Here is a 27,668-nt window from a genome sequence, read left to right on the forward strand (position 1 = left end):
TTAGTATTTAATTAGTGTTTATTATTTAATCAACATTATCAATTAGCTTTAATTTAATCATGTTCAAATAGAATCTATTATAATACAGATTACATTTGCTCCTTTCCTTTTATGGTTGCTCCCAGGCTGAAAACAGAGGAAGGTGGGAAGCCCTTGTTCAGTGTAGATATCCCAGTCTTAGAGATGATCTTCACTTAGATATAAGATAAGCCAAGTTAAAGCTGGGACTGAGTTTTAGGTTGCCACTCCACTTCTTTAGTAAACTTCTTTAGGTTCCAACAGAGGGAGCTCCATACTGCTTAGCATCACTGCAGTGTGGGGCACACAGATGCTTCAGTAAGAACGCATTCACTCATCCAGCAAGTGAATATCGAGCATCTACTATGTGCCTAACAGTTAGGTGTTGGGGATACAGAGACATGAACCCTGCCCTGAAGGGATTCAGTCTACAGTAGAGGCAGACGTGTAAACAAGTAATGACCACACAGTACAGCAAGGGCTATAATAAAGGTGTCCCAAGGTGCTAAGGGAACTATTAACTCCAGGTCCAGGGGACAGGGAAGGCTTCATGGAATGTGAGCTTAATTTGGAAAGGCAAATAAGAGTTGATCAGCTGGATAAAGTAGACAGAACATATGTACAAATACATATGTGGAGGTAAGAACAAGCATGTTATTAGTTTGCCATAGTGATGAATAAGGCTTAAGGAGCCTGGAAAATGGGGAAAGAGGGGCTGGTTAGTTGACAAGGGCAGATCATGAAAGGCCTTAATCTGTGAATTAAGAAGAGCCAGTTAATGTATACATCCAGCTCAATAAGATAAGAGACCTTAAAGTAAATGGAAAATTATACCTTTATTATACTTCTGCACAAAACAGTTTTTAAAGAGTTTTGTTGTTGTTGTTGTTGTTGTTTTTTGTTCTGTTTTGTTTTTGAGACAGAGTCTTACTCTGTTGCCCAGGCTGGAGTGCACTGGCATGATCTCGGCTCACTGTAACCTCCGTCTCCCGGGTTCAAGCAATTCTCCTGTGTCAGCCTCCTGAGTAGCTGGGACTACAGGCGTGCACCACCACGCCCAGCTAATTTTTGTATTTTTAGTAGAGACAGGGTTTCACCATGTTGGCCAGGATGGCCTTGATCTCCTGATCTAATGCTCTGCCCACCTCGGCCTCCCAAAGTGCTGGGATTATAGGTGTGAGCCATCAATCCTGGCCTAAAGAGCTTTTAAAGAGAATTTTGTCTTTTAAAGAATCCTCAGGGGCCATTTATGCACTTCACAAGTCATCATATTTATGATTTTATACTCAGTGCCTAGTTTGGTCATTCACTTTCTCACTTTCTTTGGATTTGATCTACATGACTTTTAAATGTGTCCAAAAATCAAGCCCATTCTCAAAAGCATGAAGATTTGCCATCATTAAAAATCTCAAGGCTGGGTGCAGTGGCTCATGTCTGTAATTCTAGCACTTTGGGAGGCTGTGGTGGATGGATCACTTGAGGTCAAGAGTTCGAGACTAGCCTGGCCAACATGGTGAAATCCTGTCTCTTCTAAAAATACAAATAAAATACAGAATTAAGCAGGCATGGTGGCACGTGCCTGTAGTCCCAGCTACTAGGGAGGCTGAGGTGGGAGAATCGCTTGAGCCCAGGAGGCAGAGGTTGCAGCGAGCCGAGACTGCGCTACTGCACTCCAGCCTGCGCAACAGAGCAAGACCCTGGTTTAAAAAAAAAAAAAAATCGAAAAATATTATGATTCAAACTCCTAGGGCAATTCTTAAAATGTTCTAGAAATTTTTGGAATAATGTCAGCATCATTAGAATAAAAGCTTGTACCCAAGGTGACAATTTTAAATGACAATTTTTCTTTGGCTTTAAAAGTCTCCTTTCCTCTTGGTTACTGCTAATGTAGCTCAGCAGATATTGACACTCAAGAGAGCATATAACATTGGAACAAACTGCAAGAAAACAGCGATGTTGCTGGGACTTTTTCCTGAGTTTTCCAAAGCTAAGGGTGGACCCCTCACTGAGCTAGGCAGGAAGGCCTTCCCTCTTTACCTCTGACTCACCTGAGAAGACTCACACCCTGTCTGCCTGGACAAGCAGCTGGCTGCCCTTTCTACCCAGAAAGGCTTCTCAACGGACAAGTCCAACCTGCTTGTTCTCTTGAAGCTTCAGGCCTCAATGGGAAATGGAGGGGAAGGTAGAAAGGCTGAAACGCCTTAGCTAACTCAGCACCTTTGCTGCTTTTCAGCATTTGGCAGATCTATGATGATGCCTCCTGCCATACAATTTGCAACACCTGCACTGTTCTATAACCTGTCCAGTGAGTCCTCTCATCACAGCCTTGGATGTTGTGGCAATGTCAAATTGCTTGTAATAACTTTAGATACTTACTCTCAGGTTTTGTATTTATCTCCTTAAGGACCAGTGACAGTTTCCAGGTAGTCTGCAGGCTACACTTTGAGATGCATTGTCCCAATTTTTTTCAGTGAACAGAAAGTTCTGGAAAGATGAATAGGTAAGGTGTAAAAGAATTTGGTCCCATGTTAGCATATTGAAAGCCCTGAGGAGTACTGTAGCTAAAACCAAACCAAAACAAAATTCTGTTTCATTAGTTTAATCTAGCGTTTTCCCTTACGTACAGAATCTTTTCTGTTGTTCAATACCTACTGATATCTTGAGGAGTAGTGTCTTGTACAGATGCCAATCTAGGAGATGTGAGTGTAATAGGTCTCCAAGGCTTCTTGCAATTCTGAGTTAAACAGGCAAACTCTTCCCGTTGCTTGAGTTATTAATTCCATACTCCTCCCTGCTTACGACATTATCTCAAACAAAATGTGTCTGCTGCCCTCTTTTCTCCCCTGAGATGGCTGTTGTGAAAAGAGCAAAGAACAAGAGGTGGAGTTACAGTAAGTCAAGGACCCCGGACAGAAAGTTGCTGAGGCTGAGGCCAGGGAAAACAAGAATTACTGGTGGGGATTACAAGTCAGGTCTTGCCATGAGCTTCTAAGCTTCCACTTGCTGTTATTCAAGTAGGCTACCTGCAAGATCAGCTTTCCTCCAAAAAGCTGATGTCTGTTTTCAAATGTAAGCTCACTGTCTCAGTGGTGTTGATGGATCAAAATGTTTAATGGTGTTGGAAAAGGTGGAGCCTTTTTCCACTCTGCCGGGCACAGTGTACCTCTTGCGGAGACTCCACCCAGCCTTCAGATTTTCCTCTACCCCTCTTCCTATTCTGATTCAGTGAGTGCTCCATGCAACCACTTTTGCATACCTATGCTTAAATCCTTATATGTGTACAAAACGCATTAATAACGCCTATTATTTTTAGAAAAAAGCTAAAACTTCTTTAGCATTACTGACAAGTCTCTGTTGCTTTTCTCTTTCACACTTATTTAAAATTCCCATCACTTCTTAGAATTTCCCTGACATCATCAGACTTCAATGAAAAACCCTTGGACGAAACCGCAGACAAACGACTCTCACCTTCGACAGCTCCCTTCATGCTGCTCTGCCTCTTCTGTCTTAAGCTTGTTTTGTGGAGGAAGGATCATGGAGTTTGGAATTAAAGCCCAGTTGTACTACTTCCCAGCTATGTGAACTTGGGCAAGTCGCTAAATGTCCTAGTGTCATTTTCCTCATCTGTGAAATGAGAAGATTAATAAAGACTTTCTAAGGTTGTTGTGAGATGTAAAGATATTAAAAGAAAATTACTGCCTGGGTGCGGTGGCTCGCGCCTGTAATCCCAGCACTTGGGGAGGCCAAGGTGGGAGGATTGCTTGAGCCCAGGAGTTCAAGACCAGCCTGGGCAGCATGGCAAGATCCCATTTCTACAAAGAATACAAGTGTGGACATCGTGGCACATGCCTGTGGTCCCAGCTACTTGAGTGGCTGAGGCAGGAGGATCGCTTGAGCCCAGGAGGTGGAGGCTGCAGTGAGCTGTGATCGAGCCACAGCACTCCAGCCTGGGTGACAGAGTGAGACTCTGTCTCAAAAATAAAGAAAAAGAAAGAAAATTATTTAACAAATGGTAGTTATTGCGATTCCCACAAGCTGGCCTCTGACTTGAAGCTCCTGTATGAGCCATGCTATTTCACCATAACCCAGCCCCCCTGTTCTTTTGTCAACTGGTCTTGGCTAAAGGATGCCATGTATGGTTAGCCTTTTCAGGGACAGCTTCCCTTGTGCTTCCAGGCAGAGCTTGTTCTTCCTGTGCTATCATTTGAATGTGGCATTTCCTTTATTATTGACGTCACCCTGTATTGTGACTAATTTTTTTTTTCTTTAACCTGAGAACTCCTTGAGGGCTAAGATCTTATCATTTTCACCCTTGAATTCCTGAGGATGGTGCCTGACACTTGGTAGTTGCTCAAAACTTTTTTTTTTTTAAAGTAATAGGAGGCAAATGGAAGAGGCAAATGGAACAAAATGAGATTTTGCACAATCCTAACCTCATTGTAGACAAAAATTCCAAGTATTTTCCCATCGACTTTTTCTTTCAGGAGAGATGCTGGGAAAAGGATACCTACTGTTTATTTCATTTGCTTTTGCTTCAAAAGTCTTCCAGAATCGTGGAGGTACAGTTTTGGGGAGAGAAGGAAGGTACTACTGGTCAGAGTGGTTGGTACATACAACTGAGAGTTGACTGTTGACGTGTTTGGTCGATTCTAATGAGGAAGGGAGACTGATGTTGAAGAAGGAGTTAAAGTTGTCTCTGGAGTTGACCTGTGAGTTAGGCAGGTCTTGTTGTGAGTCTGACTGTATCACTAGCTGGGTGACCTTGGTTACACTACTTGATCGCTAAGTCTCAGCCTTAGGCCAATTTCCTCTCTTATTCCTGTCAAAAAACCGTTGGATCACCTCTGTCTTCAAGATTTCTGCCTCTCCATCTCCTCTACTCTAGGACAGTGACTTTCCTTCTCTATTACACAAGGAAAGTAGAGATCACTGGATGATAACTCCCTTACAGAGGAGAAAAAACTCTGTAAAATCACACACACACACACACACACACACACACACACACACACACCCCAGCTCAAAAACTCCTTCAACTTTCTGTCCCAATCCTTTTACCTTCAAAGTTAACTGTACCTGTGCCCCATCTGGGGGCTCCCCTTTATCTAGATTGACCATATAAATTTTCTTCCAAACTGTAACACCACAGCGTAAAAGGTGTACAGTTAATTATTACAGTGGAATAAGAGGTATGAGCCAGGGCTGATTTAAGCAGCCAGAACATTCTTTACCTCTTCTTAACAATGCAAGAGATACACTTCCTCGTGTCTTTGGCCTCAGTCCTAAAAGCATTTTAACATGCTAAAGTTAAAACCAACAAATAAATCAAGATCTGAAAACTTCTTTCTACTCCTATTTCTTTCCAGCTGCCTCTGTCTCTGACCCCTTTATAAGCTCTGTCCTTTGAAGAGTAAACTACATCCTAGTCTACCATGATTCCTCAATCTACTGTAAAATGGGCTCTGCTTCACAACTTTTCTGATGAAACTGCTTCCACCAAAATCACCAACTGGGGAATCTTGTAGACATTTTCAGTCCTTGTTTTATTTGACTTTAGCAGCATTTGATATTTTGTGTATTCGCTCTTTTTATTTATTGATTTTTTTTGACGGAGTCTTGCTCTGTCACCAGGTTGGAGCGCAGTGGTGCGATCTTGGCTCACTGCAACTTCCACCTCCTGGGTTCAAGCAATTCTTCTGCCTCAGCCTCCCGAGTAGCTGGGACTACAGGCATGTGCCACCACATCCAGCTAATTTTTGTATTTTTAGTAGAGCCGGGGTTTCACCAGGTGGGCCAGACCTCATGATCTGCCGGTCTTGGCCTCGAAAAGTGCTACGAGTACAGGTGTGAACCACCGTGCCTGGCCCCAATATTCGCTCATTATTTAAATACCTTTCTCCCTTGGCTTCTGTGACCACTCTCTCCTGGTAATTCTCTCTCCCTTTCTTCTGGACACACTTATTCAGTGACTTTAGACATCTCCTCTTCCCCTTGTCCCTTAGGTATTTTTCAACCTCTAGATTCTGTCCTTTCCCACTCTACTGTGGTCTCGGGCCGTCTCATCCATTCCCATTCTCACAATTACCTTATAGAAGGGCGAAAGACCTCAAACTGGCATCTCCAGTCCGGAACTCTCTGTAGAGCTCAGATCTGTGTTGGGTACTACTGTCAAAAGAAAAAATTACCACAGATTTAGCTTAAATATTGAATTGGTTTTTATTTGCAATTCTAGAAAAGGGCAACACCTCATTCCGTAAAACAGAATGAGTGTTCTGATGAGCTGAGCACAGGGGGTTGGCTTTATAGGTAGAAAGGGGCTGAAGAAAGCAGATACAGGGAACAAAAAGTGGATGAGCGGTTTTTTTTGCTTGCTTTTGAGACAGGTTCTTGCTCTGATGGCCACACTGGAGTGCAGTGGCATGATTATAGCTGATTGAGCCTCGAATTCCTGGCCTCAAGCAATCCTCCTGCTTCAACCTCCGAAAGTGCTGGGATTACAGGCACGAGCCACTGCACCCAGCCTATGGGTGATTTGGAAGTGACTTTCTTTCTTAGGTTAAAACAGAGGGGACTTCTGGCTGGGTGCAATGGTTCATGCCTATAATCCCAGCACTTTGGGAGACCAAGGCAGGTGGATCACCTGACGTTAGGAGTTTGAGACCAGCCTGGCAAACATGGTGAAACACTGTGTCTACTAAAAATACACGAATTAGCCAGGCATGGTGGCACACACCTGCAATCCCAGCTGCTCAGGAGGCTGAGGCAGGAGAGTTGCTTGAACCCAGGAGATGGAGGTTGCAGTGAGCCAAGATCATACTACTGCATTCCAGCCTGGGCAACAAGAGTGAAACTCCATCTAAAAAACAAACAAACAAACAAAACAAAACAAACCACAAAACAAAAAACAGACCGTGCACGGTGGCTCATGCCTGTAATCCCAGCACTTTGGGAGGCTGAGGTGGGCGGATCACCTGAGGTCGGGAGTTCGAAACCAGCCTGACCAACATGGAGAAATCCCGTCTCTACTAAAAATACAAAATTAGCTGGGCGTGGTGGTGCATGCCTGCAATCCCAGCTACTTGGGAGGCTGAGACAGGAGAATCACTTGAACCCTGAGGCAGAGGTTGTGGTGAGCCGAGATTATGCCATTGCACTCCAACCTGGGCAACAAGAATGAGACTCCATCTCAAAGGAACAAAAAACAAAACAAACACACACAAAACACCAAAAAACGAAACAAAACAAAACAAAAACAGAAGAGACTTCCTTATTGTATCAGCTCAGGTGCGCTGGCCCCTTTTGATTGGTTACTGTGAATCTTCTGTTTGTTTTACACTGGCCCATTTCAGAGTTCAGTTTGATAACATGTCACCTACCACGAGTGGCTCTGTTCTGGTTTGGTCTGGTCTGCTGGGACCTAGTGCAGGAGGCTAGTCCAAAATAATGGGCTCCCATAAACTTCATTTAATAGTGCTGTACTAAACATCTCTGCTTGGCTGTCCCATAGAAACATCAAATGCAACAACTCTTCATCTTCTCTGTTTCAGAGAAAGGCAGTCACCTTCCACCCAGTGACCTAGGCTCAAAACTCGAGAATTATCCTCCAATACTTCATATTCCTTCTGTCCACTTCTAATCATGTACCAATTCCCTTCCTTTCCATCTCCTTGACAGCTCTCAAACTCTTAACTTCTCTTAATTCCCTCTGCCCCTGTTTCAGCTCAGGTCAAATAATCTCTTGCCTGGGTTCCTGGAAGCCTCTTCCCTGGCCTTGTTCCTTTCCAGTGCCTTTGTCCATACTGTAACTGAGCGATCTTTTAAATTCACAAATCTGATCAAATCACTTTCTGCTTAAACAGTTTCAATGTTTCCTCATTGCCCTCAGGATAAAGCCCTAACTCCTTAACTCTTATCAAGGGCCTTTTTGGCCTGGCCCCTGATGACATTTTCAGCCTCATCTCTGAGGGTCATTCCCTTTTCTTTTTTCCCTTCTCTCTCCACTCACACTCAAGTTTTTTAATTGCCAAAAAGGCCACGTTTTTTCTTCTTTCTTGGGCTTTGTACCTACTTTTACCCCTACCTGGACTCACCTCTCAAATGCCACCTCCCATTGCCTACCTTGTATGTATCTTCAGAACTGAAGAATTATAATAGTAATTGCAATAATAGATAATGTTAATTGAGTGCCATTATGTGCTAAGTCATTTATTTGCACTCTTATTTAATCCTCACAACCGCCCCATGAGGAAGGCCTCATTATCCTCATTGAATGGTTGAAGAGACTGAGATCCAGATACCCACACAACAGTCAGAGTGATCATTTTAAACACGAGTCAGAACATTTTACTTTTCATTTCATAAGCTTTCTCTTTTTTTTTTGTGTTGTAGTAAAAATACATAACAAAAAATTTACCATTTTAACCACTTTTAAGTGTACAGTTCAGTGGCATTAAGTCCGTTCACATTCTTGTGCAACCATCATTACCGTCCATCTCCAGAGCTTTTACATCTCCCCAAGTGGAAACTATGTACCCATCAAACAATAACTCCCCATTTCCCTCTTCCTCTAGACCCTGGCGACCACCATTCTACTTTCTGTCTCTATGGGTTTGACTATTCTTGATGCTCCCATATAAGTAGAATCATTCAATATCTGTCCTTTTGTGACTGGCTTATTTCATTTAGCATAATAACCTTCAGAATTCATCCATGTGGAAATACGTGTCAAAATTTTATTCATTCTAAGGCTGAAAATATTGCATTGAATGTATATGTCACATTTTGCTTATCCATTCTTACTTTGATGGTCACGTGAGTTATTTTCATCCTTTGGCTATTGTGATCAATGCTGCTTTGAACATCAGTGTCCAACTATCTGTTTGAGTACTGACTTTTAATTCTTTTGGGTACATGCCAGAAGTGGAATTCTGGGTCATATGGTAATTCTATGTTTAATTTTTTAGGAACTGTAATACTATTTTTCACAGTGACTGCACTCTTTTATATTCCCACTAGCAATACACAAAGATTCCAATTTCTCCACATTCTTGCCAACACTTACTCTATTTTCTGTCTTCTTTTTGGTAATAGTCAGCCTAGTGGATGTGATAATAGCATTCTAATGGACTGTGGTTTTGATTTATATTTTCCTGATGTCTAGTGATGTTCAGTATCTTCTCCTGTGCCTACTGGCCATTTTATCTTTTTGAAGAAATGTCTATTCCAGTCCTTTGCTCATTTTTTAATGGGGTTGTTGGTTGCTGTTGTTGTTATTGAGTTGCAGGAATTCTTTGTGCATTCCAAACATTAATCCTTTAGCAGAAATTGATTTGCAAATATGAAATATTTTCTCCCTTTCCAGAGATTGTCTTTCATAACCCTTTAATGGCTGCCCTGTATCCCTGGTGGTCTGGTCTGCCCTGTACCCCTCCATCCTTAGCCCCTCACCACTGCCCCTTCACTCTGCTCCAGCCACAATGGTCTCCTTGTTTTTCTTCAAATACTCCACACGTGCTTCTGCCTTAGGTCCTGTGCTTACTATTTCCTCTGCTGGAATGTCCTTCTTCCCGATCCACATGGTTCACTACCTCACTTCATTCAGATGTTTCTTAAGTTTCATCTTATCAGAGAGGTCTTCCCTGACCACCCCTTTCCCCTTTGTTCACTACTTTATTCCTTGTGTGCCCAGGAAAATGCCTGGCGTGTCATAGGTACCCAAAACATGTTTCTTAAATGAATGAATGAATAAATGATGTAGACCTTTGATTCACACCTATGTTTCTCTGACCCTAGAGCCTGTAGCTGCTAGCCAGCTACACTGGATGGTTCCTGTTTTGGGAAGCCTTCCCAAGGCCTCCAAGGCTGGCTGAAGGACCCTGGCCTCTGTGTTTCTCTGATCACAACTCATTTGTCACATTGCATTGCAATTGTCTACTTATTTGACTGTGTTTCCCAAGATATAGTTAGCAACTTGAGGGTACACACTAATTTCTTGTTTGGCATCTAGCACAATTTCTAGCAACAGGGCTCAATAGGTATTAGAATGAATCAATCTCTCTGAGTCTCAATTCCTCATCTATAAAATGGAGATATCTATGTATCGTCTTACAGTTATGGAGATCAGAACTAATATATGCAATATGCCTACCACAGTGCCGGGTACATAGTAGGCACTTGAAAAATAGTAATTTAAAATCATTAAGGGTAATTTTTATTTGTTAAAATCTACCAGTATTCTAAGGTATGTCTAAATTAGAATGATAAAATGTAATGATTCTCCAACACTTTATTACTGAATTTGTGTTGTCATTTACTTAATGCTGAAGAAACTTGGTGAATGTGGGAGCAAATTTCCCCTCAACATTTTATTATGAGAAATTTCAAACATGCAGAAAAATTTAAAGAATTATACAGTAAATACCTGTGTATCCCACCTAGGTTCTTCAATTGACATTTTACTATGCTTGATCACATATCCATCCATCCATCCATCCACCCACCCACCCACCCACCCACCCTTCCTTCCATTCATCCATTTATCAATGAGTCTTATTTTTTTATGCATTTTTAAATTAAATTGCAGACATCAGGATGCTTCCCTGTAAATACTTCAGCACTAATGAGAGTTTAGAATTTGTTTACAATTCTTTTTAAAAAATTACTGAAGTAAAACTTACATTCAATGAAATGTACAAGTCTTAAGAGTATACCATTCAAAGAGTTTTGGCAAGTGCGTAACTCAAACCCCTGTCAAGACGCAGAACATTAATATCACTCTAGAATGTTCTCTCATGCCCCTCCAGTCAATCCCTGTCCCCATTCCCCCAGAGGCAAACGCTACTTTTATACTGTTTTTTATGACAAGGTAGTTTTGCCAGTTCCAGAACTTCATATAAATGGAATCAAAGAGTTTATACTGTTTTGTGTCTGGCTAATTTGCTGAACTTACTTTTGAGGTTCATTGTGGTGATATGTATCAGTGATTTGTTCCTTTTTATTGCTGAGTAGGATTCACGATATGAATATTCTACAGAGGATCCATTTTTCTGTTGATGGACCCCTGGGCTGTTCCAGTTTTGGGCTACTATGAATAAAGCTTCCATGATTATTCTCCTACAAATATATTTCTGTATATATAATTTCATTCATCTTGGAGTGGAATTGCCAGGGTGGCTGAGTATTTAGCTTCATAAGAAACTGCCAGCCCTTTTCCCAAACATCTTAACTAAGTATAGTCACAACTAAAATTTATTGAATGTTTTCTGTGGGTGCTGAGCACAGAGCTTTAGTTAATGTATTTCACTTGATTCTTACATCCAGACTATGGGGTAAATGTTATTGTTCCCATTTTACATATGAGATAACTGAGGCACAGAGAGTTAAATAACTGACCAAGGTCACATGGCTAGTAAGCAGCTGAGCTTGGATCTGGATCTAGGCAGGTTGGACTCTAGCTCCTATACGTCATGCCTCCTAGAATAGAGTAGTTAAAAAAAAAAAAAGTGGCTATTTCTTTTCTCAGGAAATTAATTAACTTCCTAAGAATAAAAAATTGGTCATGGTAACCAATTTTAACAAGAGATAACTGGAACAATAATAACAAGAGATGCTGTGTTCATCAATAAACACAATATAATGTAAATTCTCACCACTATTTAGAGATGGTGTGCATGGTTAACAGGGAGGTAGATAAATTCATTTATCAAGGTCCCTTTATCCTGCTGAGAGGTTCCTCAAAGTTATCTTCAAAAATGCCCCATCTCTAGCCCTGCACAATCTACGTAGCTTCCCTTGAGAATAAGTGAAGTGTTAAACCACTTCAGAGTCTCTTCTTTGGGCTGGTTAATAAGGGCATGATGCCTCTCCTCTATAATTACCAGAGGAGCCTGAGGCTTATTGGAGAGGTGCATATCAGCTGTAATGAGGTGGGGCAGGAGAGCGTTCCCTCCCACGATTTTTCTAAACTCATAGAGGCTCAGTCTCAGGCCCAGACCTGTTTTGGAATATCTCTAGGAAACTTGAGGCAAGAAGGAGGGCCACAGGGAACACAACGATTCTTCTGGGCTAAGATTCTTTTGGCCCACCTCTCATCTATGACTCTTGACAGCCTAGCCTCCCTCTCTCATCTTTGAAAAGCTCTCTAAACCAGGGGAAGTTTTGAAAAAGGATGCTGGAGATTGGAGTTGTTGATTGGGGAAGGCTGGGAGTCCGAGTCTTCGGAAAACAGACGTTAGGTCTACACTTTCATTCTGGCTCATAAGCCAGGAGCCCAAACAAAAGCCAGGAGAGTAAGTGGTGGTTGGTGTCCCAAGACTTTCCTTCTCGTTTTTAATGGTTCTGGGAAATACCAAAGTAATTCTATTTCTAGAGATGCTCTTCTCAGGTCACATATTAGCCATCCCCAATGGTTATATTTGTCAGGATCAAGTCCACACTCCTTAGGATGGTGGATGAGGGCACTGTCCAGGTGGACCTAGCCTCTCACCTGGCCTACCACTCCTCCCTGTGCTCTAGGTTTGAGGAATTGCATGCTAGTCCCTGTGGGTACCACATTCCCACCCATTTGTTCCAATAGGAAGGCCTTTGTTTCTCCTCTTTCCAGAATTCCTATTCATCCTTTAAGGATTGAATTTGAAAATCAAGAATGTGGTAATTATTTGTTTACTTCACCTGCCTATCTTATATGATTCCCTCCCAGGTAGAAATATTCTATGTATGTCTGAATTTTTTCTACTAAAAACATATGAACAGAAACTTTTGAGTAAACGAATGCTTTATTTGATCACTCTAAGAGCTAAATTATTTGTTTTCCTTGCTTCACAGAATGCTAATTTCATCTTAGCTGAAAAAAAGATTTTCGCCTAAGATGTTGAGAAAGATAACTTTTACAAATATTGATACAGGCCCACTGTCCCTTCAGTCTCCTGCGCCCCCAGTGAGTCTCCTGCTGGCTAAGGTCTAGATGCTTACTAGAAACCATTTTCTGGGAAATGTGTAGAGGGATGGGACAGATGAGATTCTTTCAAAAACTGTTGGTGTGTCACAATTTTAAATGACAATCAGGATCTTTCTCTGGAAAAGTTTAGAAAGAAAATGGTGTCTCTGAAAACGTTTCTTTTTAATTTCCAGAACTCTTCCTTTCCTTCCATTTGCCTAGACACAAACATAACTTAGGCCTTATGTAGCTGCCTTCAGTTTTGGTCTAAGTCTGGCTGACTGACGTCCAGAAAACTGTGAGGGGCAAACATCCTTTTTCTTTAGCATTTTCTCTTCTTAACCTTCTACCCTTGGCCTCTTCCTTGCCCAGTGAGGTGAAATGGTTGACCGTGAAGCCACTCCTGCTAACTGGAAGCAACTGGGCGTTGCCAGGCACTAAGCCAGGAACTTGAACTCAGCAGAGAAGTGGGATCTGGATAACTCCTGCCCCTCAGAGCAAGGCTGGCAGCCAGCTCATGGGCATTTGGCTACCTGGGGGAGGGATTTCTGCTCCTGACAACAGGCAGTTTGTTCAGTTCTTCCTGCCCTGATTCTTCTCCTGTTGCTTTTCACTGCCTCCCTGAGTTGTTTGGTAACTCTACCTCTCACAAGTTTTTGCAGTTTGCTGTAGACTTCAAAATCCTGGCTCTACCTCTCCTTCCTCTGTAGCTGTATTTCCCTGCAAAGTTGGAAGCCAACCAAGATCAAGTTTCTGTAACTCTTTTTCTTTCAGGGTCCTGGAGCTGAACTCTTCTGACCTACATACCCGAAAGGCTGTATCTTATCCTTCCTCACCACCATTTGAAAAGTTCCCACAGCAGACTGATTTTAGGTCCCTTTCTGACCTAGAAGCTGACAAAGGCGCCAAACAGTTTTCAGAAACTCTCCCCATGCTAACAGATTTTCACTAGCACACAGCTGGTCTGCATTTGGGGCAGCCTCTGTTTTCTGAGTTCCAACACAATGGATTTTTGTGGTTGTCTACCTGTTTTTGCTCCATGCCCATGACATCTTTCTCCTGTTGCTGTTTTCTGCACTTCTGTATTCTCCTCTCTTTTGGTAGAATTTTCTCCTTTCTTCCCTCTTTATGATGTTTTATTTTTTTCTACTCACCCTGCCGCATTCTCTTGTTCCTGCCACCCTTTTTTGCTCTGGTTTCAACTAGGAGATTTTCTGAGTGACTGAAGAGTTTCTAGACTGCTAATCCAGGGATAAGGGCAATCTATCTCTTTTCAGGGTTAGATTCCCAGTCCAGCCTACTTCTTAACTGCATGTGTAAGCTTCATCCCCCTCCTACCCATGTTTCTGTGCCGCTTCATTAATCTGTAACGATGACCCACCCTCTTTCCAGACAAGGAGACATCTTTTCTTGTTTAGATTACTCAGCTCTTTAGACTTCTCAGTCATTTAGCTATTCTAAAAATGGCCGATGAAATCCGAGGCACAACAAAGTTATTACGAAAACCTTTTCCTTGAGAGCCCCGTGTCTGATTGCTCATATTAGCTGATATTTGGTGGAAAGAGCACTAGATTTTTAAGAAAAGTTCTGGTCTTGCCACATGGTAGCTGTGCAACCTTGGACAAATCATTTACCTTCCTCGGGTTCTTAGCGTCCTCACTGGTCAAATGGGAATGCTTCATGGGGCGTTGCGGAGATGAAATAATCAGCAGGAGAGAGAGCACTTTGTAGATTGCACTGGGATGGTAGGGTGAACGAGCAGGGATGGTGTCCTGATTTGTCTTTAAATTCTTCAAAGGTAAAGGATTGTTAAACGTGGAGATTTGATTTGGTTTGTTTCTGCCAGGTCTCCTGGAAAGCTACAAACTAGAAGAAGTGCAGAAATCCTTGTGGTAACAAGGGTATCAGCTTTTTGTCCACAGAGAGTCTTAAGGAATTCCGACTCCCGTTTTGAAATTGTATCGAATCCAATCCCAGGGCAATGTGGCCCTGGGGTGGTGCTTCGAGAAGTGGAATCACTGCAGGACAGTTTCAACATTCACTTCCCAGGCAAGCCTAAAGCCTGTTTTAAAAGGGCGTGTAGGGGCCAAACCCATAACAGTCTGGGATATTTCAGACTGGCACCACCTCCTCTGGCTGTTTCCGAAGCCATCTAGAGGCCAGAGCCCAGTCAGCTTAAATGAAAGTAAAGAGAGGGCTGCGGGAGTTTGGGACCTTTGTGCAGATGTGCTCATGCTCGTTAGAGTAGAGGGCGGGAGAGAGGAAAGGAAGGAGGGCATTGGGAGCTGAGGCCCCTCCTTTCATTTCAGAAAAGTGCACAGGCAGAGCGGGCTGAGTCACAGGCACAGGTGAGGAACTCAACTCAAACTCCTCTCTTTGGGAAAACGCGGTGCTTGCCCCTCCCGGAGTGGCCTTGGCAGGGTGTTGGAGCCCTTGGTCTGCCCGGTCTGGTCTCTGGGGCCAAGGCTGGGTTTCCCTCATGTATGGCAAGAGCGCTACTCGTGCGGTGCTTCTTCTCCTTGGCATACAGCTCACAGGTAAGAGCCGGCGGGCTTCTCTCAGCGTTTCCTCCTTCACTGCTCACTCTATAAAGTTAGCTAATTGTCTTAGAAGTTGCAAGACTTTTGTTTGGGAGTCTGAGCCACAGATACAGTTTGTTTTACTTTGGATTTTACTGAAACCAAAGTTGGTGGACTGTTTTTGGAGAATTGCTCTCGGACAAACAGGTTTAGGTGTGTTCAGCTGCCAGTGAATCAGGCACACAGAGGGCTTTCTAATCTCAGGTTACATGCCATTTTTGTGTGTGTGGCTGTTCTCAACCTCCCACTGCTGGCAGGACTTGGCATTTGGATTTCTGTGTGTGGGTCTTGTCTGTGACTCTCAGCAACATCAGGAAAGTGGAGATTGTTAGAGAGAGACCTACTGTGGTTTTGAAAGTGCCCCAACACACACATTCTAAATGTAAATATCAAGGTAAAAAAAAAATGCCACGTGGTATAAAGGTTCCGGGGTGCAGGTGAACATAAGCTGTCTGGAGTTGATTCATTCGGTTTCTGCAATAGACTAGTAACCGTACGAAATCCACATAAGGACCCGTCTGGAAAACTTACCTGCTAGGAGACCACTTTACATACAATACATAATACTTAACCTTAATACATAATGTAATGTCTAATCAATGTTATGATTTGTTTTAATTTTTTGTTTATGCTTTCAGTTCTATTTGTGGATGTTTGTAGTTTGTTATAACAGTTTTGAAGTCAGTACCATGAGGCGAGGCTATCATGCTGTGCAGAAAGCAAGAGCACTATGAAGGCTTGCTGTGTGGTAGTTTAGTTGTCACATGGAATGGGAGGGTCCAGATTGCATATGGGTAGGAGTACGTAGATTCTGGGTGAAAAGTTTGGGAGCTGGGGCATCTCAGTTTCACTTCACTTTAAGTCCTACTCAGATATTTATTTTGGAAGTGTCAGCAGAAGTTCTCACAATACTACATCCCCTGTTAACCCTTCTTTTTCTTCTTTTTCATTGCAGCTCTTTGGCCTATAGCAGCTGTGGAAATTTATACCTCCCGGGTGCTGGAGGCTGTTAATGGGACAGATGCTCGGTTAAAATGCACTTTCTCCAGCTTTGCCCCTGTGGGTGATGCTCTAACAGTGACCTGGAATTTTCGTCCTCTAGATGGGGGACCTGAGCAGTTTGTAAGTAGATTATTGTCATTTTCCAGGGTACTCTTGGTTAGGGAAATAATAAGCCAGTCCATTTCTCCTTTCCCTTCCAGTATTTTTCTTAGCAGCAAGCACAAGGTTAAGCTGGGAAACAATTCCTGGGACAGAGACTGAGAGGCCGTTGAAGGGGAAAGCAAGTGACGGAGCTGCAGACAGGACAGTTGGGTTTGCTGGTGTTTCAGTTCTGCTCCCACCATCTTGGTCTCCTTGCCTGGGTGCTGAGTAAGAAGACCTTTTGCAATTTCCCCTCTCTAGGTATTCTACTACCACATAGATCCCTTCCAACCCATGAGTGGGCGGTTTAAGGACCGGGTGTCTTGGGACGGGAACCCTGAGCGGTATGATGCCTCCATCTTTCTCTGGAAACTGCAGTTCGACGACAATGGGACATACACCTGCCAGGTGAAGAACCCACCTGATGTTGACGGGGTGATAGGGGAGATCCGGCTCAGCGTCGTGCACACTGGTAGGTTATTCAGGGAACAGTGGTTTTGGAAAGGATGAGAGCTTGTAGAAAAGAAAGGGGCAATCATTGTTAAGGCTGAGAGAGAGGGACAATCTTTTTTGATGGATAGAGAGAGGGACTAGCCCTTCAGAACTGGGAGCCTCAGAGGGAGACTGAAGAGTTCTGGGGTAAAAAGAGAAAGGCTTTGTTTGGCTGTGGAAAGAAACAGAAAGTAAAGCAAAGGAACTCAGAGAATCCGTTACAAAAATGGCATTGAGATTGTGAAAGGGAGAGGGAGCAACTCTTTGATAAAAGGCTTACAACAGGTCTGTTCACTCGCTCATTTATTCGAGACACTTACTGAGTACCTACTCCAATGCTAGGCACTGTCAAAAGTGCATGACATACACTATCTCATTGAACCCCCACACCACTCTAGGAGGCAGGTACTAATAATGGTAGCTAACACTTACTGAGTACTTCCCAAATGTCAGGGGCTTTACGTGACACATTTTATTTAATCTGTACATATCTCATCAGTTTATTGTGCATTTAATGCCTCCCATCTTGCCAACGAGGAAACGAGGCTCACAGAGGTTAAGTCACTTGCCCTGAGTCATGTAGCTGATAAATGGAGTAACTTAGGACTCAAACCCAATCAACTCTGAATCTAAAACTGTGTTCTAAACTGGTGCATTGTATTGTCTGTATCCCTATAAAGGACAATCTGGAAAACCATGCCAAGCAACAAAGAGCAAAGTACACGAAACTTACAAGTTGTAGATCTGGGTTTGAGTCATTGCTACCATTTACCAGCTATCAATAAGTCTTATTTTCCTCATCTGTAAAGTGAGAATATCACAGTGAGGATCATGATGAGGATAAAATGAGATAATAAATGTGAATATGTCCCAACCTCTGAATTGTACTTAATAGCTACCATACACTGAGTGTTTATTTTGTACAGGCACAGCATGGAACAACTTACATGAATTATTTTATTTTTTATTAAGAACTCAACAGATGAATATTGTTATCTCTATTTTATACATGAGGAAACTGAGGCTCAAAGAAGTTAATTACTTCAAATCACACAGCTAGGTATTTCAACCTAGTGTTCTCTGGTGTGTGCTCTTAACCAACACTACTCCAAACATATAAGCCTGAGAAGCGGTATGATTTCCTTTCATTCATAGTACAGTTTGAAACCATTTCTCAACGCCCCACCAACAGAGGACTGTGTGACCTTGCAGAAGTCATTTGAGTATTGAAAGAAATAATGTAATGGTTTGGGGGCTTCAGTTTCTTCACCTGCAAAATGAACAGGTTAAACAAACAAAAAATCGGTGGTTCTTAACATATGTGGGTAATTATTCTTTGAGAATCAAATGAAAGCCATGGCCCTGCTTCCCATAAAACAATGGAGACATACACAATGGATTCTGTGGGCTTGCAGACTACCTTCCATCCTTTTTCCCCACCCTCCTTCACGGAGTCAAGGCTGGGAACCCTGGGCTAGACATTCTCTAATGTCCTTTCTGGCTCTGAGGGCTTATGGAAGTATAATCAGCAATCAAGTTAAAGGACAAGAGAACCAGGGTTCACAGACTCTAGTGTGGCTTAGGGGACCTTCCCTCTGGTTTCCCTTTTCCATCATTTATCCACTAGACTGTAGCTTCTGATTAACTTTCCTATCCTCTCAGTGGCATGAGCTCCTTGAAGGTGATGTCTTTTTTGGCTCTGCATTTCTATCACAGTGCCAGGAACATAGCAGGCCCTCAATAAATCTGAATAAATGACTGGCTGAGTGAAAGTGGTGAGAAGTCAGGGAGAAATGAGTTGGGCACTAGGTTTGATGAGGTTAGCAAAAACCTTACCCCATAGGTAGTTCAACCCACCCAGTGGTTTTCAAAGCTGCATCAGAATCACCTGGAGGACATGTTAAAACAGATTGCTCAGCCCCACCCCTAGTGTTTCTAATTCAGCAGGTCTGGGGTGGGGCCTAAGAGTTCCACGTTCTCAAGTGATATTGTTGCTGTTACTTGGAAGACCACACTTTGAGAACCACTAAAGTATGTGTATGGTTTTCCTATTGCTAGTAGGATTTACAAGGTAATATAGTATTTTATGCATAAAGATAGGAGAAAGGAAGATTCCATCTATTGATTAAACGCATCCCTATTATGTCATCAGATTTCATTGTAGTCCTCTTCTTTTTAGAATCCTAACTTAATCTTTTTCTCCTTACAGTACGCTTCTCTGAGATCCACTTCCTGGCTCTGGCCATTGGCTCTGCCTGTGCACTGATGATCATAATAGTAATTGTAGTGGTCCTCTTCCAGCATTACCGGAAAAAGCGATGGGCTGAAAGAGCTCATAAAGTGGTGGAGATAAAATCGTAAGGCTGGGCAGTTCTGGGAAAGTTCTAACACTCTAATGGGGACTCTTGGTATTTTGCAATGGGCTAAACAGTTGCTGAACAGATGTTTTTCCCTTTAAGTAAATCCTACATAAAAGAATTCACATTTGCAGGACAGATAAATTAGGTATGAACTAGTAACTTTACAAAAGCTTTCTCAATTTTACAAAATATTTCCTTATATGATTTCTTTACTATGGCGGGGGGGGGGGTTGATTTTATAAAAATCTGGTATGTAAAGCTTTTCTTAAAAATCCCTTATGTTTAAAGTGAAGCATACATTTGTAAAACCCACTGGGCTAGGCAGTCAGCAGGGCCACTATGAGTCAGTGCCTAGGAAAGTCTGTTGTGCTGATAGCAGGTGTTCACTAAACGTATTTTAAAATTGAGATAAAATTTACCTACCATAAAATTCACTCTTTTCATGTTCACAAAGTTGTGCAGCAATCATCACTAATTGCAGAACCTTTTTAAGCTTCCTCCCCTAAAGAAACCACATATCCCTAGCTATCACTCCCTATTATCCCCTCCCACCAGCCCCTGACAACTACTCATCTACTTTCTGTCTCTATGGATTTACTTATTCTGGACATTTCATTTAAATAGAATCATACAATATGTGGCCTTTTATGCCCAGCTTCTTTCACTTAGCATAATGCTTTCAAGGCTCATCCTTGTTGTAGTATGTATTAGTATTTTTTTCCGTTTTATGACTGCATAATATTCCATTGTATGAATATATTGTTTGTCCATTCAATTGATGGGCATTTAGGTTTTCTCTACTTGTTGGCTATTGTGACTAACGCTGCTATAAACATTCATTTACAAGCTTTTGTGTAGATCATATGTTTTTAATTCTCCTAAAAGTGGAATTGTTGGGTCATATGGTAACTCTGTCTAGTTTTTGGAGGAATTGCCAGACTGTCTCTAAACAGCTGGACTATTTTGCATTCCTATCAGCAATATATGAGGGTTCTGATTTCTCCACATCCTCCTCAACACTCATTATTGTCTTTTTTTTATCATAACCATGTATTAGGCCGTTCTTGCATTGCTATAAAACAAACAAACAAACAAACCTAAGACTGGGTAATTTATAAAGAGGAGATTTAATTGGCTCACGGTTCTGTAGGATGTAGAAGCATGGTGCCAACGTTGGTTGGCTCCCGGGGAGGCCTCAGGGAGCTTTTACTGATGGCAGAAGGCACAATGGGAGCAGGCATTTCACATGGTGAGATCAGGAGAAAGTGAGAGAGTTGGGGGAGGTGCCACATAGTTTTATAGGACCAGGTTTTGTGCGAACTCACTCACTATTAAAGTGAGTGTCCTTTGAAGTGAAGTATAGTGTCCTTTGAAGAACAAAAATTAAATTTTGTGAAGTCCAATTTATCTATTTTTTCTCTTTTGCTGCTAATGCTTTTGAGTCTTATCTAAAAAATCATTGCCTAATCCCCAAGACCATGAAGATCTATGGCTATGTTTTCTTCTAAGAGTTTTATAGTCTTAATTTTTACATTTAGATCTTTTGAGTTTTATTTTGAGTTCGCTTTTGTATATTGCTGAGACAGAAGTGCATATTCACTTTTTTGCATGTGGATATCTAGTTGTTCCAGCAACATTTATTTCATTTCCTTAATAAGTAATTACTGAAATAAACAGACCTAATTTTTTTTTTTTTTTTTTTTTTTTGAGTCAGAGTTTCGCTCTGGTTGCCCAGGCTGGAGTGCAATGGCATGATTTTGGCTCACTGCAACCTCCGCCTCCTGCATTCAAGCGATTCTCTTGCCTCAGCCTCCCAAGTAGCTGGGATTACAGGCATGCACCACCACGCCCAGCTACTTTTGTATTTTTAGTAGAGATGGGGTTTCACCATGTTCGTCAGGCTGGTCTTGAACTCCTGATCTCAAATGATCTGCCTGCCTCGGCCTTCCAAAGTGTTGGGATTACAGGCATGAGCCACCATGCCCAACCAAACAGAACTGATTTTAAGAAGCCTAAACAAACTCAACTCTGAGGTTCTAGTTTGAATAGAATCAATAAAGATGACTTAGGTCAACACAAAACTTTTTTTTTTTTTTTTGAATAACAAATATAAATTAGAGGTGGGATACTCATGGTAAAATAAGGTGTCTGCTTTAAAACTCTGGAGTTCCCCAATCAGAATCCAAACTGTATCCTTTACATTCTGAAAAGTCTCTAAGTTCAGAGGTGTGACCATTATTAATTAGATGGCACCAGTTTAGCTCTGTGTAAACTTCAATTGACTCCCAAGTGCATGTAATTCTTCCAAAAATATGGGGGGAAAATACTTTACTTGAAGCTTCTGTGGGATTTGCCTACTTGCTTCTCGTCTTGTTCACCTGACATTCGGTTTCTGCTTCTTTGTTACAGAAAAGAAGAGGAAAGGCTCAACCAAGAGAAAAAGGTCTCTGTTTATTTAGAAGACACAGACTAACATTTTTAGACGGTAAGGTTCACAAATAGGTTGATTTCTTTCCTCAGCTTTCTGACGTGTCCAGCCCATCTCTAATGAGGACTCCCAGATCACTTTATGGCTGTTAGGTGTCTCCCATATGAAATTAGAGGAGCTGGGTCAGGGAGACAAAAGTCTTCTATTAGTCTTATGGATAGCTCCTCCTTCGAGTGTATTTTGTGCAAAAGATTAAGAAGCTGGACTCTACTGCCATTAAAGCTGAGAGAATTCTAAGGTTATTTGTGGCTTCGGGGTTATATTTATTACTACTACTACCAATAAATATTCAACAAGTAAATAAATCTTTTTTAAATCAAAAGATTAGTATCTGCTTATTCTGTTTTTTTTTTTTTTAATTGTAAACCAATTATGGTATTAAGAGAGTGACTCAATAGATGTATCTGGCAGTTTTTACAGGAGAGCTTTTGTACTATTTGGAATTGATTTCAACTTTTCTCAGTTATTGGCACTAATAACTACATGAAATGAATCCAGTTTTAGTGGTGTGTAATTTTATTTTTCCAGTTTTCAGGTTCATCGGACTTAAAAAGTAGGATAATTTATTTTTCTTTTCTTTGTTTTTGAGACAGGGTCTCAATCTGTTGCCCAGGCTGGAGTGTAGTGGTGCGATCTCAGGTCACTGCAACTTCCCCCTCCCAGGCTCAAGTGATCCTCCCACCTTAGCTTCCAAAGTAGCTGGGACCATGGGTGCGGGCCACTACACCCAGCTAATTTTTGTACTTTTTGTAGAGATGGGGTTTCGCTATGTTGCCTAGGCTGGTCTCACTTGAGCTCAAGCGATCCACCTGCCTCAGCCTCCCAAAGTGTTGAGATTACAGGCGTGAGCCACTGCACCCAGCCAATTTATTTTTCATATGCTCAGAATTTCTCCCATTCTCTGAAATAGGTCCGCACATTTAATTTCTAGATGTTATAAATCCAGACATGCAAACAAATTTTACACTCATAAGAAAGTTCTTGATATTAATGACTTTATCCTGTAAAACTCTGGCTCTCTTACATGGGAGAAAATTTTTATAGACCATTATTAGTTGCAAAGAGGGTCACATTTTTATAGGCTAAAGCTCCAGTGAAAGACCTCAAAGATTTATAAAATAAAATATGGAGAAAAATGATCGTATTGTAAAATCAGAAAACCAAAATTAACATCAGGGAGTTTTTACCAACCAACGGTTATTGTCTTTTTAAAATTAAGGGGATTATCTAACAAGTTGGGGTCATGGAAAATAAATATGGGAGATGTTTTAGATCAAAAGAAACTTAAGAGATGAACACAATCAAAGCACAATGTGTGATCCCCAACTGAATGAATAATAGCGTGAACAAGCTTGTTGTAAAAAAAAAAGCTTAGAGGGACAATTGGGAAAATCTTGAATATGAAAATGTTAAATATATGGATAATATTAGGGAATTATTTTTAATTTGTATTAAGTATAGTGATGGTATTGTAGTTATACAGAAAATGTACCTATTTTGAAAAATGCTTACTGGAATATTTAGGTGTAAATGTCAGCAATTTGCTTTAAAAGCACAGGAAAAAAGCAAATAAAACAAAAAAGGCTTCAGAATTAGGTGATGGGGCAGACGAGGTACGAAAAGAAAAGAATGAATTAATGAATTTAAGGGATGGGTAAATTCCACACACTCTCTTCTCTACTTTTCTGTATGTCTGATTTTGTTTGTAATGAGAGTGAGAAGTGGGGAGAATATGGAATGTATGTGTGTGAGCAAGTTGTGGGTCATCCAAGTGTCCATGCAAGGTACTTAGAGGCTATGATTTAAGGATACTAACTCTGAAAATTATGTAATAAGGATTAGGAAACTTCTTTTAAAAATTAAATTGGGGGAGAATATGAATATTTTCCCTCAGAATATTTTCTTTCTAATAACATATATGTAATTCATAACGCCAAGTATTCCTATTGCACTCTTCTCAAATATGTTATCCATTTAAACTTTTGTTTTGTGTTTTAGGAAGCTGATGATTTCCAAGAACAAGAACCCTAGTATTTGTTGAAGTTAATGGAAACTTTTCTTTGGCTTTTCCAGTTGTGACCTGTTTTCCAACCAGTTCTACCGCATATACAAGCAACATCCCTCTGGAGCCAGCACAGTGCTCTTCCATATCACCAGTCATACACAGCCTCATTATTAAGGTCTTATTTAATTTCAGAGTGTAAATGTTTTCAAGTGCTCATTAGGTTTTATAAACAAGAAGCTACATTTTTGCCCTTAAGACACTACTTATAGTGTTATGACTTGTATACATATATATTGGTATCAAAGGGGATAAAAGCCAATTTGTCTATTATATTTCCTTTCATTTATTTCTTTTAGCAGCACTTCTGCTACTACAGTTAATGTGTTTACTCTCTTTCCTTCCCATATTCTCAATTAAAAGGTGAGCAAAGCCTCCTCGGTGTTTTTGACTAACAGTAAATCGTAAATTCAAACTGTGAAATGACATTTTGATTTTTATGTCTCCCCTTAACTAGGAGACACATCTTGTTTTAATGAATTTCTTTCAATATTCCAGGTGATAGATTTTTGTTGTTGTTTTGTTAATTAATCCAAGATTTACAAAAGCACAACGCTAAATCACACAGTAACTACAAAAGGTTGCATAGATATGAAAAGACTGGTAGATGCCATTGCAGGATGAATCACCTGTCACTTTTCTTCTGTGCTGGGAAAAATAATCAACAATGCGGGTCTTTCATGAGCAGTGACAGACTGTTTAGCTTACTATGTTGCCCCCCAGTTCAATGATCTATAATAACAGAGCAAAGCCTATGCTCATTTGCAGACTGGAATCATTAAGCAGTTTAATAAAAATATCGTGAAACAGTATATTACAAGTTTGAAAATTCAGGGCTGGTGAAAAAAATCAACTCTAAATGATGATAATTTGGTACAGTTTTATATAAAACTCTGAGAACTGGAAGAAATTGTTAACTTTTTTAAAAAAATTCTAATTCACTTGTTTATTTTGGGGGAGGAAGGCTTTGATATGGAGCACAGAAATACCAAAACTACTTTAAATGGAAAAAAAAAATTTTTATTATTTCTTTCCCCTATACTGGTAGATAAAGCAAACTTTATAAGTGGGCTATTGAAAGAAAAGTGCCTTTTAAAAGTGTTTAGTTTCCCAGTGTCTTTTCCAAGACTCAGATACAGAAGTATTTGTTCAAAGGATAGAAAACATCTAAAAGTTTAGGCTCAAAATCAATGTTTACAGACTGATATTTTCAGTTTTTAATTGACTGGGCTGCAGATGTTATTTCTTTTAACAAACTGGAATTTTCAAACATTATCTGTATTTAAATGTATGGACCTTGATATTTTTCCAATACTATTTTTTAAAAAATTGTTTGATCTACATATGAACCTCAATTCTGAAATTCATTACATATCTGTTTCATTCTGCCTTTTATACTGTCTAAAAAAGCAAAGTTTTAAAGTGCAATTTTAAAACTGTAAATTACATCTGAAGGCTATATATCCTTTAATCACATTTTATATTTTTTCTTCACAATTCTAACCTTTGAAAATATTATAACTGGATATTTCTTCAAACAGATGTCCTAGATGATGGTCCATAAGAATAATGAAGAAGTAGTTAAAAACGTATGGACAGTTTTTTCAGCAAAATTTGCAGCTTATGTCTTGGCTAAATAGTCAAGGGGTAATATGGGCCTATTGTTTAGTGTCTCCTTCCTAAAGAGCACTTTTGTATTGTAATTTATTTTTTATTATGCCTTAAACACTATGTAAATAAACCTTTAGTAATAAAGAATTATCAATTATATAATTTGTGTATATACATATCTAAAAGTTCTACACTGCAGGGAAAACAGATGGATATATATTTTATCTTTACTGAAAAGTTTTCTTAGTAGAGACAACCTGCAAGTCAATAATGGATACATTAGTTTCTACTGGGTAAACAGAAGTATATGGATTTCCACAGAATTTTCACATTGCTTTGGATAGCTGGGAATTGGGCATAACAACACTACTTAGTTTGAGCGTTCTTTCAAAGAAAAGTATCAAAGATTATATTTAGTACTTTGCATTACATTTTTAATAGGGAAAACTACTGGCTTTCAAGTCTAGTAAAGGAATGGAAATTGAAAAATGGAAACTTATTCTTTCCCAAAGCGAAAGCATACTTTTATTCTCCTGCTTTCATTGACACGTGGCTATTTCCAGGGAAGAGGCTTACTGATTATTACAGCAGTGTACTTATTGTACCATCTCTTTTTCAGAAGTATGTGACGCCACCTCACTTCAAGTACTGTGATAACATAACTTTCTTACTTTTCCAACCAAAGACACACAAATCCCAGTTCTCCTTTTCCTCTAATACAGGCTATAATGATTTGATCATCATTGCCACTGCCAAAAGTAATTTAATAAACCCCCAATTTTGGATGCTGTGATAGTTACCCTAAAAAGGACAACCACCAATGAAGCTTGTGGTACATATCACTACCAGCGCCTAATATATATTTATCTATGCTGTATGATCTCCCAGGTGTTTCTGAACTCTAAATTTACGGGAGCGTATTCTGAGAACCTTCAACTAAATCTCGAGACGTAAAAAACGATGTCTGATATGCAGAGCATCAAAATTATTTAGTTCTGCAGAATTCCACAAAAACAAACTTGTAAATATTTAAAGTCTGTAGCCTACTTCATTTTCAAGCAAAATAGAAAAATTAGCTCCCGCCTGAAAGTTAATGAATCGCTGGTCAGTGAAACCAGGTGTGGTTCTGGAAAGAAGCCAGGTTCCTATGGTAACTCCGGATCGCCCTTTAAGTTGTCTCTCGGCCCCCTGCCCTGACGTCACTTCCGGCGTTACCTGTGTCGTTACTGGGAGCTGTAAACAAGGTGTGCAAGCATCTGGAGAGCTGCCGGGATGCAGCAGAGCGGAGCAGCTGGAGGCCGTGGCTGCGCTCTCTTCCCTCTGCTCGGCGTCCTGTTCTTCCAGGGTGAGTGCTCCGGCTGGCTACGCTCCACTTCCGGCTTGGGGGGTTAGGGAAGATGGTCGCCTTTCCGGTTCCGGGTGGGGAGGGTCTCCGAAAAGCCCCCGCATAGCTCTGGGAGGGAAGGAGGGAGCGGGACGTTGGGACGATGTCATCATCACACCGTTGCGGGTAGTTGGTATTTTGTCAGTCCTTTTCTGAGCCTTGGGGGCTTTCCACCTTGCGTGACCTGTCATTGTAGTTTGGTGATGGCATACTTGATGGAACCACAAAGCGCTCTGGCTTTGGGAGCACTGGGTGTTATTTTGTGATGAGGTTGACTGCTGTGGTTTGGGCGCTGTATACCCTGATTAGAAAAATGACAGTTCTAGCATTCAGTAGTTTGTCCCAGTAGTTTTGGGAAACAAAATCATGACAGTTGGTAATTTTATTTTTTGTAGGTGATTATTGTGGTCTGTAAAATGAAATATTTGTTAGTCACAGAAGAGATGTGATGTGATTCATTATAGAGAAGCATATTGATGAAAATCAACTACTTTAGCATTTTAATAACTTTTTTAATACAAGAAAGAGCATTTAATTCTGTTAAAATTTAATCTATTAAGTAGTATCAGAAGTAGGGTATTCACACTTGACATTCAC

At 40.8% G+C, this 27,668-nt stretch overlaps 2 protein-coding genes and 1 long non-coding RNA gene across 8 annotated transcripts in view; 2 read left to right on the forward strand and 1 right to left on the reverse strand.

Moving 5' to 3' along the window:
- Positions 1-27,010, reverse strand: LOC103877947. 3 transcript variants are annotated; one of them, XR_004177335.1, is made up of 6 exons: positions 26,903-27,010; positions 6,104-6,180; positions 3,487-3,642; positions 2,671-2,870; positions 2,395-2,502; positions 1-308 (listed from the first exon to the last, which is right to left on the reverse strand). It is a non-coding gene; the product is annotated as an uncharacterized LOC103877947 (long non-coding RNA). The 3 variants fall into 3 exon arrangements; XR_637870.3 differs by having other exon boundaries at positions 6,104-6,183; positions 26,903-27,007; XR_002517244.1 differs by having other exon boundaries at positions 2,667-2,870; positions 6,104-6,183; positions 26,903-27,007.
- MPZL2 (myelin protein zero like 2) lies at positions 15,054-25,846 on the forward strand. 2 transcript variants are annotated; one of them, XM_021926596.2, is made up of 6 exons: positions 15,054-15,489; positions 16,487-16,653; positions 16,936-17,146; positions 19,376-19,523; positions 21,936-22,011; positions 24,013-25,846. In XM_021926596.2, exons 1-5 carry the CDS (start codon positions 15,432-15,434, stop codon positions 21,997-21,999), a joined length of 648 nt encoding a protein of 215 aa, XP_021782288.1. In that variant the 5' UTR covers positions 15,054-15,431; the 3' UTR covers positions 22,000-22,011; positions 24,013-25,846. The 2 variants fall into 2 exon arrangements, with proteins under 2 accessions (XP_021782288.1, XP_021782289.1); XM_021926597.2 differs by having other exon boundaries at positions 24,088-25,846.
- The window catches only part of MPZL3 (myelin protein zero like 3), a 24,480-nt gene continuing 23,564 nt past the window's right edge, over positions 26,753-27,668 (forward strand). The window contains exon 1 of one of the 3 annotated variants that reach the window (XM_031652921.1): positions 26,753-27,200. In XM_031652921.1, the coding sequence (XP_031508781.1) occupies positions 26,781-27,200 (420 nt within the window). In that variant the 5' untranslated portion in view covers positions 26,753-26,780. The remainder of the gene's footprint in view (positions 27,201-27,668) is intronic. The other 2 variants (XM_017948991.3, XM_003910773.4) reach the window with 2 other exon arrangements.

This window comes from Papio anubis, chromosome 12, assembly GCF_008728515.1.
Source record: "Papio anubis isolate 15944 chromosome 12, Panubis1.0, whole genome shotgun sequence".
Classification (NCBI taxonomy): Eukaryota; Metazoa; Chordata; class Mammalia; order Primates; family Cercopithecidae; genus Papio; species Papio anubis.

Coding starts and splice junctions, on each gene's coding strand:
- MPZL2 (XM_021926596.2), top strand. CDS start 15,432: ATGTATGGCAAGAGCGCTACTCGTGCGGTGCTTCTTCTCCTTGGCATA. Junction 16,654..16,935: donor ATGGGGGACCTGAGCAGTTT/GTAAGTAGATTA, acceptor TCCCCTCTCTAG/GTATTCTACTACCACATAGA. Junction 19,524..21,935: donor AAAGTGGTGGAGATAAAATC/GTAAGGCTGGGC, acceptor TCTTTGTTACAG/AAAAGAAGAGGAAAGGCTCA.